The sequence below is a fragment of the Lepus europaeus genome, chromosome 20 (genome assembly GCF_033115175.1).
Source record: "Lepus europaeus isolate LE1 chromosome 20, mLepTim1.pri, whole genome shotgun sequence".
NCBI lineage: Eukaryota > Metazoa > Chordata > Mammalia > Lagomorpha > Leporidae > Lepus > Lepus europaeus.
Window position 1 is genome coordinate 23305091 of NC_084846.1, and position 16882 is coordinate 23321972.

Sequence of the window (16882 nt, forward strand, 5' to 3'; positions counted from 1 at the left end):
ACTGACCCAGCCACACATCAGTAATGGTGTTTTCATTTAGAAAAATACGAATAATGAAAGAAGGTCTCATAACCACAAAAGGAAGAGACACAGGCCAATGAGAAGGGAAACACTAATGGTTTGATTATGCAGGAAGAAGAGGAGCCAACACCACTCTTAGGCTATTTAATAAAATCAGGAACATTCCTAAGCATCTTTAATTGTATCATCTTGCTAACCCTATTATCTGGTTTGGCCTCGTCTGTGGAGAGGGCACAAAGCAAAAGAGATACTGTGCACAAGAGAAACCAACGAGGACAAAATGCATTACAGATTCCAGCCTCCCAAATTCAAGCAAAGTAAGATAATCAAGTTTTTAAACTTTTTTTATCATTACTTTCTTGTTTATACATATTTCTTCTGTAGCAGATCAAAACTACGCTGATGGTAGACACAGATAAGGAGCATGGGCGTATCAAGTCAAGATTTCTACCCCTGATATGGCAAAACCAATGTCATACATGGGACAGCTTTCCCTAAACTTTCTAAATCACATCGCTTACGTTGGAGACTCTCTAAGCTTAAAAAATTCAGGAAACACATATTCAGGATTACTGCTTTAAATAAATAATTACAATTAAGACAGAGTAATGACAACTTCCGTATGTACAATATTAGAATTGTCCAGAAGTTTTTTTTACTGGCTTTTTGTAATAATCCTTTCCTATGAAAGACAGATTCCAGCTTAAAAACTCAAGCAGAATATAAAATAAAGGAAAGGAAAACAAACAGCAATAACTTTTTGTTTAATAGACTGTTTTGTTTCAAATGTGTAATTATTTTCAGATGAAGACTAGTCTCCTTTATTTCTATCTCCTCTCTATTATAAATATATACATTTTCCTTCAATTAGCTCCTCTGACTAAAATACTAAAGTTGTTTTCCATCCAAAAGCGGGGTTGGAGTCCCTGCCCTAAACTTGACAATGAATTTTAATATTAAAGATAAATTGCGATACAGTGTCCCACGAGGATATGAAAACATCAATGTCAAGTGGAGCAACAGAGACCTGTCAAATGATTCCATGGGGGAATCACTTAGGATTTAGAACTTTTCAACCCAATAAATATGATGTTGAAGCAAATGACTAAGACTGGAGACAGGAGGCAACACAAAATTCCAGGAAAGAATATGAATAATAATTTATAAATAAAAGTGCCTCCAAGTTTGAAAATAGCTTAAGGAATACGTATATCAATTTGTGTATATACATGCATATGTGAGTTTGTATGTGAGTTTGTGCATAGAACACATTACATTACATATAACCTAATGCCTGTGTTCCTTGGATGAAAGCATCCTGGGCTTTCTCTTTGAAAGGGATGGAACTTAAAAATTACATTTCCACTTTCTCTGGCAAGTGTTTTCCCTCTCTGTTTCAACTCATTGAAGACACATCTTTGCCTTCAACATTTCCAAAGCTGTTTCTCTTTTGTCCTTTGCACTGGAATCTTTGTCTAATACGCACAGGGTGCCTTTTCATAAAGGTTTCCATTCTGAACGGAGAAGGAGCAGATAGGTGGGATGTCAAGGAAACCCAGCCATGCTAATGGTCTGGTCCACGGGCTTCTGCTTCTAGCAGTAACAAAGGCTCCACTGTGCACCCGCAGGTGAGTCACTTAACCCCGCTGTGTCACAACCGCTCCACCTGCAAATTCAATAATCACCTTTGCCACCCATCGTCCTTTCAGGGTTGTTTTGAGAATGTCAGAACTGCTCATTTACTTGATCCATTCAAGAAACAACCAATGCCCTTGGACCTCTGAATGTGCATACCCCAGTGTAAGCCCAGTTACGAAACTACATCCAACAGCAATATTTCCCTACTGAGACAGACAAACGGCAGCCAATTGAAGAATGCCAGACCCAAACGGCATCTTGAAGGCCTCTGAGATTCTCAGATGAAAGGCTTTATATAAAAATAAAGTGTTGCTATTACCTAGGCAAAGAAAAATGCACGCATTTTCTGTCAGCATTCAAGAGCCAACTACAGCGGTGCCCTCTGCTCCCCTTTGATATTTCGTTTGCATTTAGTTTGATGACAATATAGATAAATCCTCTATTTGGTGCTATTGGATCAGGGTTACATTTCAGTTGGGTGGAAAATGACGAAATGAAAGAGAAAAGCCTTTGAAAGAAAGCGAAAATAAATGTGATAGCCAAAAGCCAAATAATAGTCAGAGCGTATTTAAAGTCTATTAAAGGACTGCAGTCAGGGTATCAAATGCACACTCTCTCATCCTCTGTGGTCAGCCAACTTTGTGGACCACCTGCCTTAAATTACACAAGTTCACCGCATCCCTGGAGTGAGGAGGGGGGGATGAAGGAGAAGGATGGGGGTGGAGAAGCAGCTTTCTCCATTCATAGCAATCATACTGCATTTAAAAATCTTTTCGGAATGCCTCTTTTCAAGTCACAGCTACATTTCAGTCTTGACACCAGCACTCGGTGGCTGTAATAATGTGGGCTTCTAAGCAAGAAATAAGTAACTTGAAGTTTCAGTTTCTCAGCAGACACCAACTGATATGCACTGTGCAGTTCGCAGCAACAGAGCAGCTTGTAAGAGCTGACAGCAATGTGGAGCTGTTTACTGCCTAGGAATATAAGAAAATGGAGCTCTAATTGGCTGGATCAGCAAAAGAGACAGACTCTTCTGCTCCATTTGCTCAAGAAGCACTTGTGGAGTGTCCACTGGGAGCTTTTGGAGACATCAGTGGAACCAATTTCTCAAATATTAAGATGCACTGGATAAAAAAAAAAAGTGAGATTTCCTATTAGACTTATCATTTGTTGGTATTGGGGTGCCAAGGCCACCACACATGGTTATGAGAGATGTTCACTGAACAAGAGCAGTCGGTTTGTTGAGCAAAGAGGCCCAGAGTAACCCCTACTGTGCAGGGTAACCCGTAATCCCTTAAAAAGGGAGTCCCTTATTCAAGCAAATAGATCTCATAGGCAGTGGCAAGGATGGTTCCCAGAGCTAGCTTCATTCTACAATACTTAAGTTAAAATAAGCCTCTGGCTCGCAATGTTTTAATAGATGTCTTCTTTTGTGCTTATCTGGCTTTCAGTCTAAGTAGCAGCTTAACACACAAGACTATGAACTGCCCCACCCCGACAGTATGGGTTTGTCAGTACTTTCATTTTCCAGCTCTGTTCCATAGGGCTTCTGGCCTTGCTGCCTCAGTTTTTATATGAGCATAATAGTGATGTTAGCTCAAATGAACAAAAATGCCACTTGCTAGCTGCTAAGCAAGATGCTGGGATTACATCAGAGAGCTGGACGGGCACCTGTCTATAGATAGTACACAGTCTAATTAGTGACTGTTAACCTACAGGATGTTGCTCCAAATTGATGAAAGAAGTGTAAATACAAGCATAAAATGTTCCTGAGCTCACTTTTATTCCCTCTGTAATAGGACTTCCTTTGCCTCTCCACTCCTATTCTTTCATAGACAGGGTTCCCTCATTCTCTGCACGACTGCACAATTTCAAGGAAAACTAGCATAAAGTGGCCACTACAGGGGCCTCCAGTATACACGCAGCAACATATCCATGGGTGAGATCAACTGCCTATGAGTAGAGAGGCATCTTCCTTCGCTGCCTTGAGCACAACATGGTCATTTATGAAAGGCCCTGACACCTTTTGCAGGACCTTCTGGGAATGGTTGTTGACTGAATGATCATTCACTTGTTGAAGGGAAGGCCATGTCACAGCAGCCACCCACGCAGGCTGGCGCTTGCAAAAAAGTGGTTGGAGGACAGTGATCATTCCAAATTGTGTGTGCTGATCGACAGGATTTTTAACTCTCTGTACAGGCAGAGAGCTGAATAGATATTTTGCCAGAGTAGATGTGGTGATTGTCCAAACGAGTCCCCCCACTGTTTATCTGCGTCATTTTTCTGAACTATGCTACCTACAATTTGATGACAAGTTGCCATTTGCATGTGAAACCCATGAAAATCCATGAGGAGAGCATGCCAGATAAAAGAGTGGCATCGCATTGCAGACCACGGGTTGAAGAGGCCGCTGAGACCATCTGCAGAGCAGGAAAACCCCCTTATGATCTCTCTCCCTTGGTTCTGCCTCATTCTCTAATCACCCCGTGGGGAAAACTGCACTCTTGGAGTTTCTGCCCAATGAAGAGTTTCTGAACATGCTACTTCAATTATCTTCCTTTTTCCATCACCCTTAAATTCACGAGGCTTCTCAGTGGTAATTCTCTTTATCAAACGCAAAAATAATACTCTTGGGGCATTTTTCTGCAAACAAGTCTTTGTATCAGAAATGGTAAAACCAAAACAAAAGAAAAAAGGACTCTGAAAATTACATGCGTTCAAAGTATTGGGATTAGAAGTTTTGATTTCAATAAAGATATTCATTTCCATCCTTCTTTTCATATCCTGGCCTTTGCACTGTGCCAGGTGTTAAGTCTGCCATCACTTTTTAAGACAGTCACACTCCTATCTGCTTTGTGTAGCAATGGGGAGAAATGGTAGCTCTTGGGGAGCACTTGATCTGCTGGGAGGGAATGGGTATATTTGATACTCAGCTGAATTCTGGAGTTTATTGTCTTGCTTAAAATCTAAAATGTACACCTTTAAGAAGAGAAAAGAGTGCTGGGCTAGGCTAGTAATTTGAGCAAATGTCTCAATCATGCTGAGCTCCATGTTCTTTGTGTAAATTAAATGTTTGCATTAACTGAATGCAAACATTGAGAGAAATAGAAACTGTCTTCCAATTTAGAAGGCCTATGGATACCCAAGCAGGGAAGGTTTGTCAATCACCATGAAGTCCAGGCTGACAGGGGGTGGGACACTTGTTTTGGAAAGCAGATCATCAACAGTGAAGGTTCCTGGGGAGGGGTTGTGAAGAGAGCCACAGTTGAGACTGGAAATAAAGGCAGTGACGTCAAGCCATCTCTCAGGGCTTCTCAGAACTGCTGACCAGAAGGCTAACTTGCAATTTAACCGCAGAAGTTCAAGTAGCGTGATTAAAAAAAATCAGACTTGTGGCAGCGACACGAGGAAGAGAAAGTGCACCTTACAAGGGGAAGCAGCAGCAACCAAAGTATTGCACTTAACATTTTTGGATGTTATTCCAAGTCGCACATCAGTCATGCTCACCACAACCTACTATAGGATTAACAGGACCAGTGTCACTTTCCAATGTCTCTACCCCCTTTAGCCTGGGAAAATTATAGACTGGGAAGAATATTTGGATGGGACATTTTGGAAAGCCATTTCTGTTAACATTTTTGTTAACTGTCAACAAAAATGGCCACATGAAAGTAACCCAGCCCCCTCCCAACCCCCATTCTGCACTGAAAAAAATATTTGCTATTCTTGGTGGGACAGTTTTCTACAGAACGAAAATGCTGAACACGGGAGTTCAACACCAATTACTTCCAAAGAATGCAGGTGAGTCTTTGGTCACCAACCTGTGTTTCATGCTGGTTTCTGAAACCCTGTCAGGAAAAATAAAAATTTCTGAGGCTTGTAGGATCTTTGGGGGGGTGGGGTGGGGAGGTACAAGGTCTTAGCCAGCAAATATGAAAGTGTATTGTAAGGTTGCCTCTCAATACCAATACACATGGTATTACATTTTGGGGGCTTGTAAGTGCTCCCACATGTTTCAGGAATAATTAAAATTTTATTGAAATTTTGGCCTGCCTCCTAAAGAGGTGTAGCCTTCAGCTCTTAAGCCTTGGAAAGGTTTGAAGTTGGGACAGTTTTGTATTTAATATTCGTATGCCCTTGAATAGATAGGTAGAGAAAGACAGGAGGTGACCCCTAAGTCTTTCGATGTAGGGAGAAGGTGGTGACTTCCAAGGAGGAAGAGGAGGGACTAATCACTCATGGGATGCAGCTTATCAAATTAGGATGAGTTCCACCTATGGCACCCATAAACTCCGACCTGGCTCCTGGTTCTGTTACGTTTTGAAGAATGAGGGAAGCTGGTGCGTTGGGAAACACGTTTGCTTAAGATTCGTTCACCCAGGAAATCGGGATTATTTTTCAGGAGCAAAGATAAGCCTCTGACCGCCAAGTTACCAACCTCGAAAGAACTTGAAGGGAGGAGGGAGGCTCACCCCCAAAGTCGAATAGCGTTCCCCAAACAACACAGATTCCCCAGACATCGCTCACGGTTGCCTTCCTCCGTAAGGACGCACTGAGTAGCACACTCCCTGGTCCCCACCCTCCCAACCCTGCGCGGCGAATTCTCCATTTGCCTTCACTACGGGAAACAAGGACGAAAACAAAGCCTCCCCCGCCCCGACAGTCCCCCAAATCGGTTACGTTTCGAAGCAGAAGAGATAGTTGGAGAGCCGGGGCTCCTTGGGGGAACGCGCCCGGGGGAGGCGGCTGCGGGCTGACAGCGCGCTCTCCGCACCGCAGGCCCCGCGGGTCCCCCGACGCGCGCAGGCTGCCGCAGCGTCCGACCTGGCCCCCCTGCCGCAGCGCGTATTTCAGCTTTTCGGCTTCACGGTGCAGCTCGCGCTAATTGAGTCAGGAGGGTTATTTTTCCTGGCCTCGCCTGGCCGTTCCGGAGCCTGCAGGGAGCCTTCGGAAAGACATTCTCCCTCCTACCTACCCACCTCCCCGGCGCCCTGGCAGCTTCTGATCGCTGCCTGGGCCTCCGCCCGGGAGGGGGGGGGAAGGGGGGGAAGGGGGATCCCGGGTCGCGATCCATTGGGCGGCGGCCAGAGGCTGAAACCCCCGGGGCTCCCAACGGAGGGCTAATTGCAGCCCTGCTTCACACTTGGAGGTCGAACCGCATTAGCGCCACGCCACCGAAGGGGCGGGGAGCAGGTGGTTAACTGCGCTGGGAAAGTTCTAGCTCTGCAAGCGAGTGACTCGGTTTCCCTCTGCAGCTTTGCCATTCTAAAGAGAGCGGAGAGGTTACAGGCTGCTCCCGTGGAAGCCGGCTCTCCGCAACACTTCCTGGAAGGTAAGAGCTTTGGCATCTGGAAGTGTCAGAAATGAGCCTTTTGCCATAAATCATCCTGAAAAGCATTCAAATCAGACAAGCGTCTAGAGACCCCTTAGACACTCCACCCCCGCAATCCTAGATCAAAGTGCAGCTCCTGACCCATAAACACCTATTCCATGCAAAATCCCACTTATCTGGCGGATGCTAAGACTGCGGGAAAAGGAAGGAGTCGGGGGCACTCGTCGCTGTTACTCTCCCGCACAAATTCACGCACTCAGTCCTAGCCTCGGCAGCTGCGTTCTTGGAGACAGCGGACCGCGCGGTTCCACGCCGCTCAGGGTGCCTTTCTGGGGCTCCCCGGAGGCGCGGGGCCCCGGGGTCCAGCACGGCGGACGGGGCGCTTTTCTCCACTCGGTTTCTCCCGAGGGAGAAGCAGGTGCCCGAGCGTCCGGGGCGTGGCACCGGGTCCCAGTGCCGAGGGCAGGAGGCGCTCCTCGGATGCTGCACCCGGGCGGCAAAACCAGCGCAACACACGGTTCCCAAGGAACGCCTGAGCCCAGCCCACGCCAGCCCTCGCCAGCCCTCGCCTGGCTCTCCCCGCGGCGCCCTAACCCCTGTCCACCCCCAGGTTCCCTCCAGGGAAAGCTCGGGACACTCAGACGGGGGCCTGGAGACCAGTTGTCCCTGGCGCTTTCCTTGCTCAACCCAAAGCCCACCGCTCCTACGGAAAACTCCTCAAATCCGGAACTAGGACGGCCAGGCCGGGGACTGCGCCCAAGGCCGGGGGGCGGGAGGAGGGGGCGGGGAAGGCCTGGGAGGACCCCCGCCCCCGTCCCCCGGCTCCCGGCGAGGAGAGGCGCTCGCCGCGCGCCCGCAGAGGGAGGGGGCGCTGGAGAACGCGCTGGCGGCCAGCGGGCTCCGGAGGCCAGATTACGCGACACGTGGCTTTTACTCCTCAAATCCATTTCTTACGGGTGATTTATGAACGAGCCGCTTTGATCAGAGATGGTTTATCTGTGCACCGCCGCAGATGGCAGACGCGGACCACTAAAACCCCAGGCTCCCGATGCCTAAAAGGGGACCCCTCCCCCCACTTCCCCAACACAGCAGCGGCGGCGAAGGTTTATTCTCGGGCGATCCCATCCCCCCAAGTCTTCAGCCCCGTTTGCCGTCTGAGATGCAGCTCCCTCCGGATGGTTGAAGTCAGCACCCGAGCACCCGTGCACCCGTGCACCCTCCCAGCCCCGCGGGAGGACTCTGGGCCCAGCCCCGGGTTGGCGAGGGCCCTAGGAAAGCCCGCTCCCAGGGCACCGGTGCCTGCTTTGGGACGGGAAGGGCGAGTCTCTGGCACCGGAGTCCCTCGAGCTCTGGGTTGTACCCTGGGAAGACGGGTGCAGGCGCAGTGAGCCTGAGTTTGCGGCCCAAGGGGTGGCCAGGGCGCATAGGAGCAACCTGAATCCGAGTGGGAAAGAGGCAGGGAGAAAAGGGTGCGGGTGGATCACGTTCCCCACCCTGCTAGTCCATAATTGGCAAGGGAAAAGCGGGGTCTCTGAAGTGGTCGTTGCAAATGGGCATCCGTGTGTATGTGTGTGTGTGTGTGTGTTAGTAGTATTTCATGAAAACCATGTCCTGGAACAAAGACTCGCTCTTTCATGTTTCTTCGCTGTGTTATTCCTTTGACAGCACTTTTAAAAACAGGATTTTTCCCCCCCAAATCAAAGGAGCCCTGGCGGGGTCTGCCCGCAGCTACCCCCGTCCCACTCTCCACCCGACAGCTCTGGCTATCAGGATGGAGCTGCCCATTTTTTCTGATACTCCTGATTTAGCATAAGAACTTGTAATAGCGACTGCGTTGAAGGTTGCAGACTCCAGCCTGGACTATTTGCAAATCCGGGTCGTGGACTGCGCCGAACATCAGAAAGAGAAAACCGATCTATGAGATGTGTTTTAAGTTTCACTCAGTGGGGCCAGGGCAGGGGGGAGAGGAGGAAGAGGAAGAAAGATTCTCCTGCTGCAGCTTGCTTTTCTGTTACCCAGGCAGACGTTGTAAAAGGGGTGTACGGATGGGGGGTGAGGGGTAGCAGGAGGCCACAGGTGATCCTAGCAGGAGGAGGCTAACAGAAAGGTCCTGGGTGAAAGCAGGGGGGTTTTTGAGAAAACATTTCAGGGAAAACAGTATCTGCATGCCCCCCCCCCCCACCATGGGGCGCTGGCTCCACAATCTGTGCTTGCACACTCTGCAAAAGGAGTCCTTTGTCAGTGGGAAATCTTCGAGGGATGGACAGGGTCTCTGGGGACACGGGTCTCTGTGGGCTTCCAGCTGGCTTTCAAGACACAGTCACAGTTCCTTGATTGGTGTTAAGTTTCAGCAGCAAACGAAGAAAAGAAATGGGAACCGTTTTGCACAGTACTGTGTTCGAGCAGTACGCATCTGAAGTTCCTGGAGAAAGCTTTAGGCAGCTGAATCTGGGCGTTAGGGTTCAGGCCACCCCAGAGGGCCAGCATCCCACCCTCTCTCAGCCTCCAGGATGCCTTGGGGGGCCCAAAGCAGACACTATGGGATTCACAGCAAAGCATAGGTGTGGTTGGAGCGGTTCTGAGATGAAACCTATAGAAGAAAAGAGTCCCCCTGCCTGTTTATCTGGTCTTGAGCATTTAAAAAATTGTCAATCCTTAAAAAGCTGATGTGATTACTTTGAATACTTTCCAATTCCGACCACGCCTGTGGGAAACCCAGAGAAGAAGATAAACTCTGACAGTAAAATTGGATTGAATTTTGTGGAAGAATATACCCTGACTTTCAAAAGTTTGCTTAAAGTAGAGAGCTGTCTGGGTGGCTTTCTGGTATTTGGGGCCAGATGAGATGTCAGTGGCATAGAGGTTGGGGTGGTGGTGGTGGTGTTAGTGTTGCAGTTAAAAAAGAAGAGCCACCCCACATGGTTCATTTCAAATGCAGCCTTCATCTACTGGGGGCACACATGTACATCCTCCCCGTGTGCAGAGATCCAGGCCAGTGCCACATTGTTCACATTCAGAGAAAGAACTGGCCCTCTCTTCCACCACCAGGCAGCTGCTAATTATTTTAATTCTGCTTAAAAATCCAGCTTTCCTTTCCCATAGAAAACAAACCCTTCTGCGTGTACGAGTCATTAAAAAAAAAAAAAATCCCTTCCAATCCAGCGGGTCTCTCATCTTGGGGAAAGCCCTCCCATCTTTCAGACCATTTCGGCATCTTGCAGGTTTGGGGCCTGTCAGGCCCAGCATTCCTCCGCTCTTATCACCCACTATCCCCTTCAAAAAAGCAATTGATTAGTTTCAGCTTCCCCCAACCGAGATCCGATCCGTTTCTCAGGATCCCACGTCTTGGGGGAAGGCGGTGGGGGGAGAGCCGTGGGGGGTGGGGAAGGCGAGCACGCAATGCAGGAGTGTGGGGGGTGGGGTAGGGGGACGTGAAGTGCCCCAGGCCCCTGGGGGGGGGGGCGGGTCCCCGGCTTGGGGAACCGGACTGCTCCTGGAAGGTGCGGTCCATCCCTTTCCGGAAGCAAACGCGGAAAGGCGGAAAACAGATATGGAGAGAAGGGGGTTGGATGATTTATACCTGGGCTTTCCTCGCAGCCTCGGCCTTCCTGGCAGGCGTGGCCCCATCGGCAACCTGCACATCTGTTCTCTTCACGTGACAGCTCCTGCAAGCCCCACCGCTGGCCCAGATAACTTCCTCCAGGTACCTGTCCACTTGCCACACTCGTGTCGCGCCCGCGCGGCCCCTGCCCCTTAGTGGCAGATCCCGCCGTGGAGCGCCGGGGCCCGGTCCGGCCCGGCCTGGCCCGACTCGCCTCGGGGTGGGGGTGCCGCGGCCCCGACTTCCGCCAGCATGGCCCCCTCCCGCCCTTCTTCTCTGGGCCGAGCTGGGCTGGGGCCCGCGTCTCCAGCCGACCCCGCTCCTCCTCCCGGACCTGGCCTAGGGCGCGACCTTGCCTGCGCCCTGCAGCCCTGGAGAGAAGTCGCATTTCGATTCCGGCTCGCAGACCCCTCAAAAACCAAACAAAACCGAACCGCACCTGCCTGGGAGGCCGCAGTCGCAGCCACCTGAGGCCGGCCGGCCTCCCAGACACCTACAGGCCCCTGTTTTCTGGAATGCAGGCTGTGAAGATTTTGGTTTTACTCTAGATTTTTTTTTGGGGGGGGGGAGGCGGAATTTCTATGGCTCTGGCTCCAAGGGCAGGCAGAGCGCACGGAGGGCACAGGCGAGAGACCCGTCCGCGTAAACCCGGAGCAGGGCGCCCTCGAAATCCCCGCTCCAATGGGGTTTTGTCTTTGAAGTTTGGGTATCATGTGTGTTTTTTTTTTTTTAAACCACGATTCCTACCGATGCGCACGTGCGTGCCGGCGACGCTCAAGGGCCCCACCTCGCCACGACCTGCCGCTGACGGCCCCTAGTTCAGTGGACGTCTGGGGCTTCCACGCGCGCCGCCCACGCCGATCTCACACCTCCGATTCGCCCAGAACCTCAAGTGGGCTCGCACCCGGGGGTCCACCCCCCCTACGAAGACCCGAGCCGGTGCAAAATGGATGCCGTGCCCCGTGTCTCCGCTCTCGCCGTCCAGCAGACAGACCATGGCAGAATCCTCCCGGTGGCGCTTCGCGAAGGCCCGGTCTGCGGCACGCTGGACGGCACGCAGGCAGAAAACTGCAAGAGTGGCCCCCGGGGACCCCTGCGTGTCGCTGGGAACCTGCGGCTTGGGGCCTCCGCCTGGCTCTGCGGCGGCCGCCGCGGCCCTGGCTACCGCCGACACGAGGCGCCGCCGCTGGCGAGCCGCGGCCGGACGCAGGCCCCGCGCCGTCCACGCGGCGCGAGCAGGCCACGGGGGCCGGCCGGGTCCCCCACGCAGCCCGGCCCGCCACCCACGCCGCGGAGGTGCCCCGGCCCGCGCCCCCCCCCGCCGCAGGAGAGCCCCTGGCTGCTGCGCCGCGTTCTGTATGGGTTTCCGTGGCGTTGGTTCCCCGCAGGTTTGTTTGTTTTGGGTTGTTTGTTTTTTTCTTCAAATTACAGATGCGGGGAAAACCGCCTGACATCATGAGAGCCGGACAAACGCTCGCTTTGAAGGATTCCTGGGCAGGACTTCAAGTGAAATCATATGCCCGAGAAGAACTTGATACCGGTCTAGAGAAAATAACCAAAATAACCAGCTCCGGCTTTGCCAAACCGTGGAATGTGCAAAACGCTACATTTTTTTTTTTTTTTTTTTTGGTGGTTGTTGTTGCAAGAATCCGAGTGTCCCTTCAAAAGCTCTCCCGTCATGACCACAGACCGAAGCTTGGGCCTCTGTGCGTAGTGCGGGTTTCTATTTAGTGTGATTTTTAAATTATTATTAATAACACGCTCCTCCCCGGGGGGCTACCTGTGCACGCGCCGGAAGCACGTGTGTGTCCCATGCGTGTTCCTGGAAAAAGGGGCTGCGTGCACATGGGAACAAACTGCACCACCTGCCCGGAACAATTCAACACAAGAACGCCTGCACAGCCAAGCAGGGCTTCTAAGAGAGAGGTTTCTAGCAAGCACTAGAGACAGTTTCCCAAGGTACTGCCCTTGGGCCAGTGCGCGCCGACGGAAGGGCAGTGAGTCCAGACACAGGTCAAAGGGAAAGGCTGAGCCACCCACTTCTGACACAGGTGATTCACACTACCTGTCCTTTCACTAAGAGCTGGTAGCAGCAATGAAGGGAATCACTGATGGCCCAGGCAAAGACCTGACACAGTGGCTTCACTGCCATGCTAAAAACACGTCCCACGTGTTAGGTGTATGGGAGGATTAAAGGCATAGCTGGGCGTTCTGTTCTAGCAGTTTCTATCTCCACGGAGCACTCTTGTCATTCAAAGCACAACTGTTCCGCCACCCTGTTTGGGTTCATTTGTGTCCTCTCAAAATCTTGGGGGAAAATATTCCTTTCGGCTTAGTAAGCTGTATCACTCAATATTGTTTGCTTTTTTGCTTTCTTCCAAAGTATTCCCTCTTAGGAAAAAAAAAAAAAAAAAAAAACCAAAACAGTGGAACAAAGCAAAACACCAAAAAAAAAAAAAAAAAAAAAAAAAAAAGAGGCAAATGGACTTTGAAACTTCTAGCTCTCTGTATGTTTTAAATCCAGAGTCAAGATAGTGTTTACCTTTTCAGCAGTGATGGTCAGCTCCAGGCTGGCATGCTTGAAGGAATCTGAAATATCAAATAGTTAGACCAAACTGGTGAACAAGGAGCTTCCCCCAGGAAGAGTTTAGAAAATGAAGGTGTTTGGATGATACTCAAAATAATTAGCATCCTGATACCTTCTCATTCCCCCAGCACTCTCTAATGCTTCTACCCTACACACACACACACACACACACCCCATAAACACACCCACTTACCCACAAATACACCCACCCATAATCACCTTCCTTTTTCTTATTTGGTTAAGGATTATCTAAAAATTTTGCCCCACGCTGTCACTAATCTTTTAATGTACATAAACGCTACAGGCTGCTTACTGTAACATATGGTCTAAAATATTCATAATAAACTTACAATGTTGAGATGTCAGCATTCTATGATGCTGTGTACAGCGGTAAACAAGAACCTTTAAGCAAGAAAATAACCTCCATCTGAGCTATGCAAACGACGTCTGTGTAGACATACGCATTCGCCATAGTCATTGTGGAGTTTAGGCACCAAAATAATTTTCCAGTGTGAAAGCTTCCCTGGTTTCATCTGAGTGCAGGAAGCTGGATGTGAAAGCTAGGAAGTGATAAAAAAAAATCACCATTTTTAGTGATCTTAATTATAAAAGCAATTATAGTCCTGGCCCAGAATAATCAGAATGAAATAAAAAAAAAATTAAACACCATTTGCCCTTCATATTCACTTCATCAGATCGTGTGTGTGTGTGTGTGTGTGTGTTGTAAAGAAGGAAAATTCTTTAGAACTTTGGGTCAGATGTACTTGCTCATTAACTGACTAGAAACTGAGTAGCCAGTGCAATTTAAGATTGTAATTGTTGTAGCAGTTACCAAGACACTGATGTTCAGGTTCCTTGTTTATCATCCTTTTCCCCATAGCTGTATATCCTTTATATAAAAAGAAGGAGTTTTGAAAATAGATAACAGCCATAAAGAATATTCTTTTCTTTTTAGCACACATGACACTAAAAATGTCATGTGTATTCGTGAAACAGGAGGGACATAAACTCTTTCCTGAATTAAACTCTGCTCTGGTGCGTGCACTTGTATCCATTAGTGTGGTAGGATCATCAGCCCAACATTTTATCCTATTATTTACCAATCCTCACAATGAGTGGAGGCCAGGACCAAAATACACAGTAACACGAGAAAATCCTGCTGGCTCCATGCTTGCCTGTCTGACTATGTTAGCTGGTTACCACCCCAAATACAAAATAGGAAGAGCCAGTTGGTGGAAGTTTTGATATTTGGGACTTGACAAGGGATGAAGAGATGCTACTGAGCCTGCCGAACAGCGAACTGGAGTAATAATAAAGCTGTCTTTTTAAATACCACGCCTGTGCCTGTCAGTAGCTGGTTTATTTGAGTTTTTCACTGCTTTGTTTATCTTAGTGCTTGGTGCCTCCTGGGTGCCTCCATAGTTAAACAAGCAGGTATTCACCACCGACTTACTCCTGAGCTTTAAAAATATAGAGCAAACTCTAAGGTTCTTAAAATTTTCAATCATATTTATTTATTGCAGAAAAATAATATACAAAGATATTTACAAAACAATCATAAAAATAGGAATGCATTTAGACACCGGATCTATTTGCATTTTTACCATGGGTCATCAATAAATAAATAGAATGTTGTTTTTTGTATTTTAAGTTTTTTTTTTTTCCCTCAGAGGAAGAACGAAAAACGGAATTAACTGACTATGGTTTCTGCAGGCCAGTTTGATCCCAGTATTTTTTTTTTTATTTCTAAAGGTGTTCTTAAAATTCCTCTGATCGTTACCATTTTAAAATAGAGAAAAGTCCGTGACGATGCCTTTCCTTTCAGTGGCTGATTGGCACGACCTCTTGAGAATGCATGCATGAAAAAAATAAAAATAAAAACATTCTTCGTCAAAAAAAAAAGCCCCAAAAAACAAAAACAAAACAGAAACACAAAGGAACACAAACAACTGTTCAGACTTCTATCAGAATGTAGAGGATGGTGCCGCTGCGCATCTGGCCATCACTGTCCACGGGCCTGTCTCGCTTTCTCTCTTAAAAGTGCGCCCCACGCCCTGTGTCTTTGAATTTGGGTTCTGCTCTTCTAATCTCCAAGACAATCTTTGGCATAGATATTTATTATTTAGTTATCCAGCTCCAGAGTCTCTAGACTGTCCATTCTCTCCTCCTCTGGACACAAGGACATCTGCAAAAGCCCAGAGCAGGGGAGGAAAGTCGATTAACCGGCGGGGGTCCCCGCGGCTTCGGGCTGCGGGCTGGCGACCGGCGCGCACGGCCGCCCGCACCGCCGCCGAGCGCCGCGCCGCGCGGCCGGGAAGGATTTCAGCCCCAGGGCGAGAGGAAGTGGGTGGGCGGAAAGAGGGAGGAGGTGGAATCTGGAAACATTTGTTTTAAGGAGGAGAACGAAATCTTCCAGCCGAAAGGAGGAAAGAGGGGCGCGGGCGGAACTGGGTTTCACCCGCGACGCTCCGGGCTTTCGCGGTCTCCCCGCGCGCGCGCTCGCGCTCAGCCCCCACCCCCCCACCCAGGGGACCCCCCAACTCCCCGGCCGGGGCGCGGGAAGCGGGGCGGGGGGGCGGGTGGAGGTGGCGAGGGGAGCGGGAGCGGGATTGGGAGCCGGGCGGCCGGCGAGGCGCACCGGGGGCCGCGGCCGGCCGCGCGCGCAGCGGCGAAGGGGCGCACAGGCGCCGCTCCTTACCTAGGGCTCCGGGCCCTGCCGAGGGGGTGGGGAGCTCCGCCTGCTAGTGGGACGCGGACATGGACCAGGCCCCCTCCATCCTCCAGACCGAGAAGGCGTAGCTGAGCCGCTCGTGGGCCACGTAGCTGCAGCTTGCCATCTTGGAGTCCAGCTCGTCGCTCTGCAGGACCTGGTACAGGAAGTCGATGTACCTGGCGGCCAGCTTGAGCGTCTGGATCTTGCTCAGCTTGTCCGAGGGCAGCGTGGGGATGATCTTCCGCAGCGCGGCGAACGCCTCGTTCAGCGACTGCGTGCGCTGGCGCTCCCGCACATTGGCCATGACCCGCTGCGTCTGCAGCTCCTCGTACGACTGCGGGCTCCCGCCGCCGCTGCTGCTGCCGCCGCCGCCGCCGCCCGCGCCGCCGCCACCGCCGCCGCCGCCGCAGCCCGCAGACTTCTTGCCGCGCTTGCCCTGCGCCGGGCTGCCGGGCTCATCGCCGGCTGCGACGCCCCCGCCCGCGGCCCCGCCGGGCCCCGCGCCGCCGCCCGCGCTGCGCCGGCTGCTGCGCCGCTTGCGCCCCCCGCGCTTGCCGCTCGGCGGCTGCTGCCGGTCCGGCTCCTCCTCGCTGTTGCTCAGGCTGTCGTCGGCCGGCGAGACTGGCGAGCTGGACACGTCCTGCATCATCTCTCGGGCGGCGGCGCGCGGCCTCGCGGGCCCCGGGGGCAGAGGAGCAGAGCCGGGCTCTTCAGCCCGCCAGCTTCCCCCAGCGCGCGGCGCCGGCCCGGGCGGTGCGGCCCGGCGAGGAGCTGAGCGGGAGGACCTCCGCGGGGAGGGCGCGCGCGGGGGGGAGGCGGGCAGGAGGCGGGCGGGGGAGGGGACGGTGTGGATGGCCCCGAGGTCCAAAAAGACGGCGCCCAGCGGCCGCACGCACACCCGGCCGGGCCTCCTGGAAAGCGGGCCGGTGCTGGCGAGCCCGCGAGGTGTCTGGGAGATGGGCGCAGGCTGCGGGCTTGGAGGCTCTTATA

At 51.0% G+C, this 16882-nt stretch overlaps 1 protein-coding gene across 1 annotated transcript; it reads right to left on the reverse strand.

Moving 5' to 3' along the window:
* Nucleotides 1-14823: 14823 nt before the first annotated feature.
* TWIST1 (twist family bHLH transcription factor 1) lies at nucleotides 14824-16641 on the reverse strand. The gene is made up of 2 exons (XM_062178347.1): nucleotides 15878-16641; nucleotides 14824-15364 (listed from the first exon to the last, which is right to left on the reverse strand). The coding sequence occupies exon 1, from the start codon at nucleotides 16539-16541 to the stop codon at nucleotides 15921-15923; it is 621 nt and encodes a 206-aa protein (XP_062034331.1). The 5' UTR covers nucleotides 16542-16641; the 3' UTR covers nucleotides 14824-15364; nucleotides 15878-15920.
* Between the last annotated feature and the right edge of the window lie 241 nt (nucleotides 16642-16882).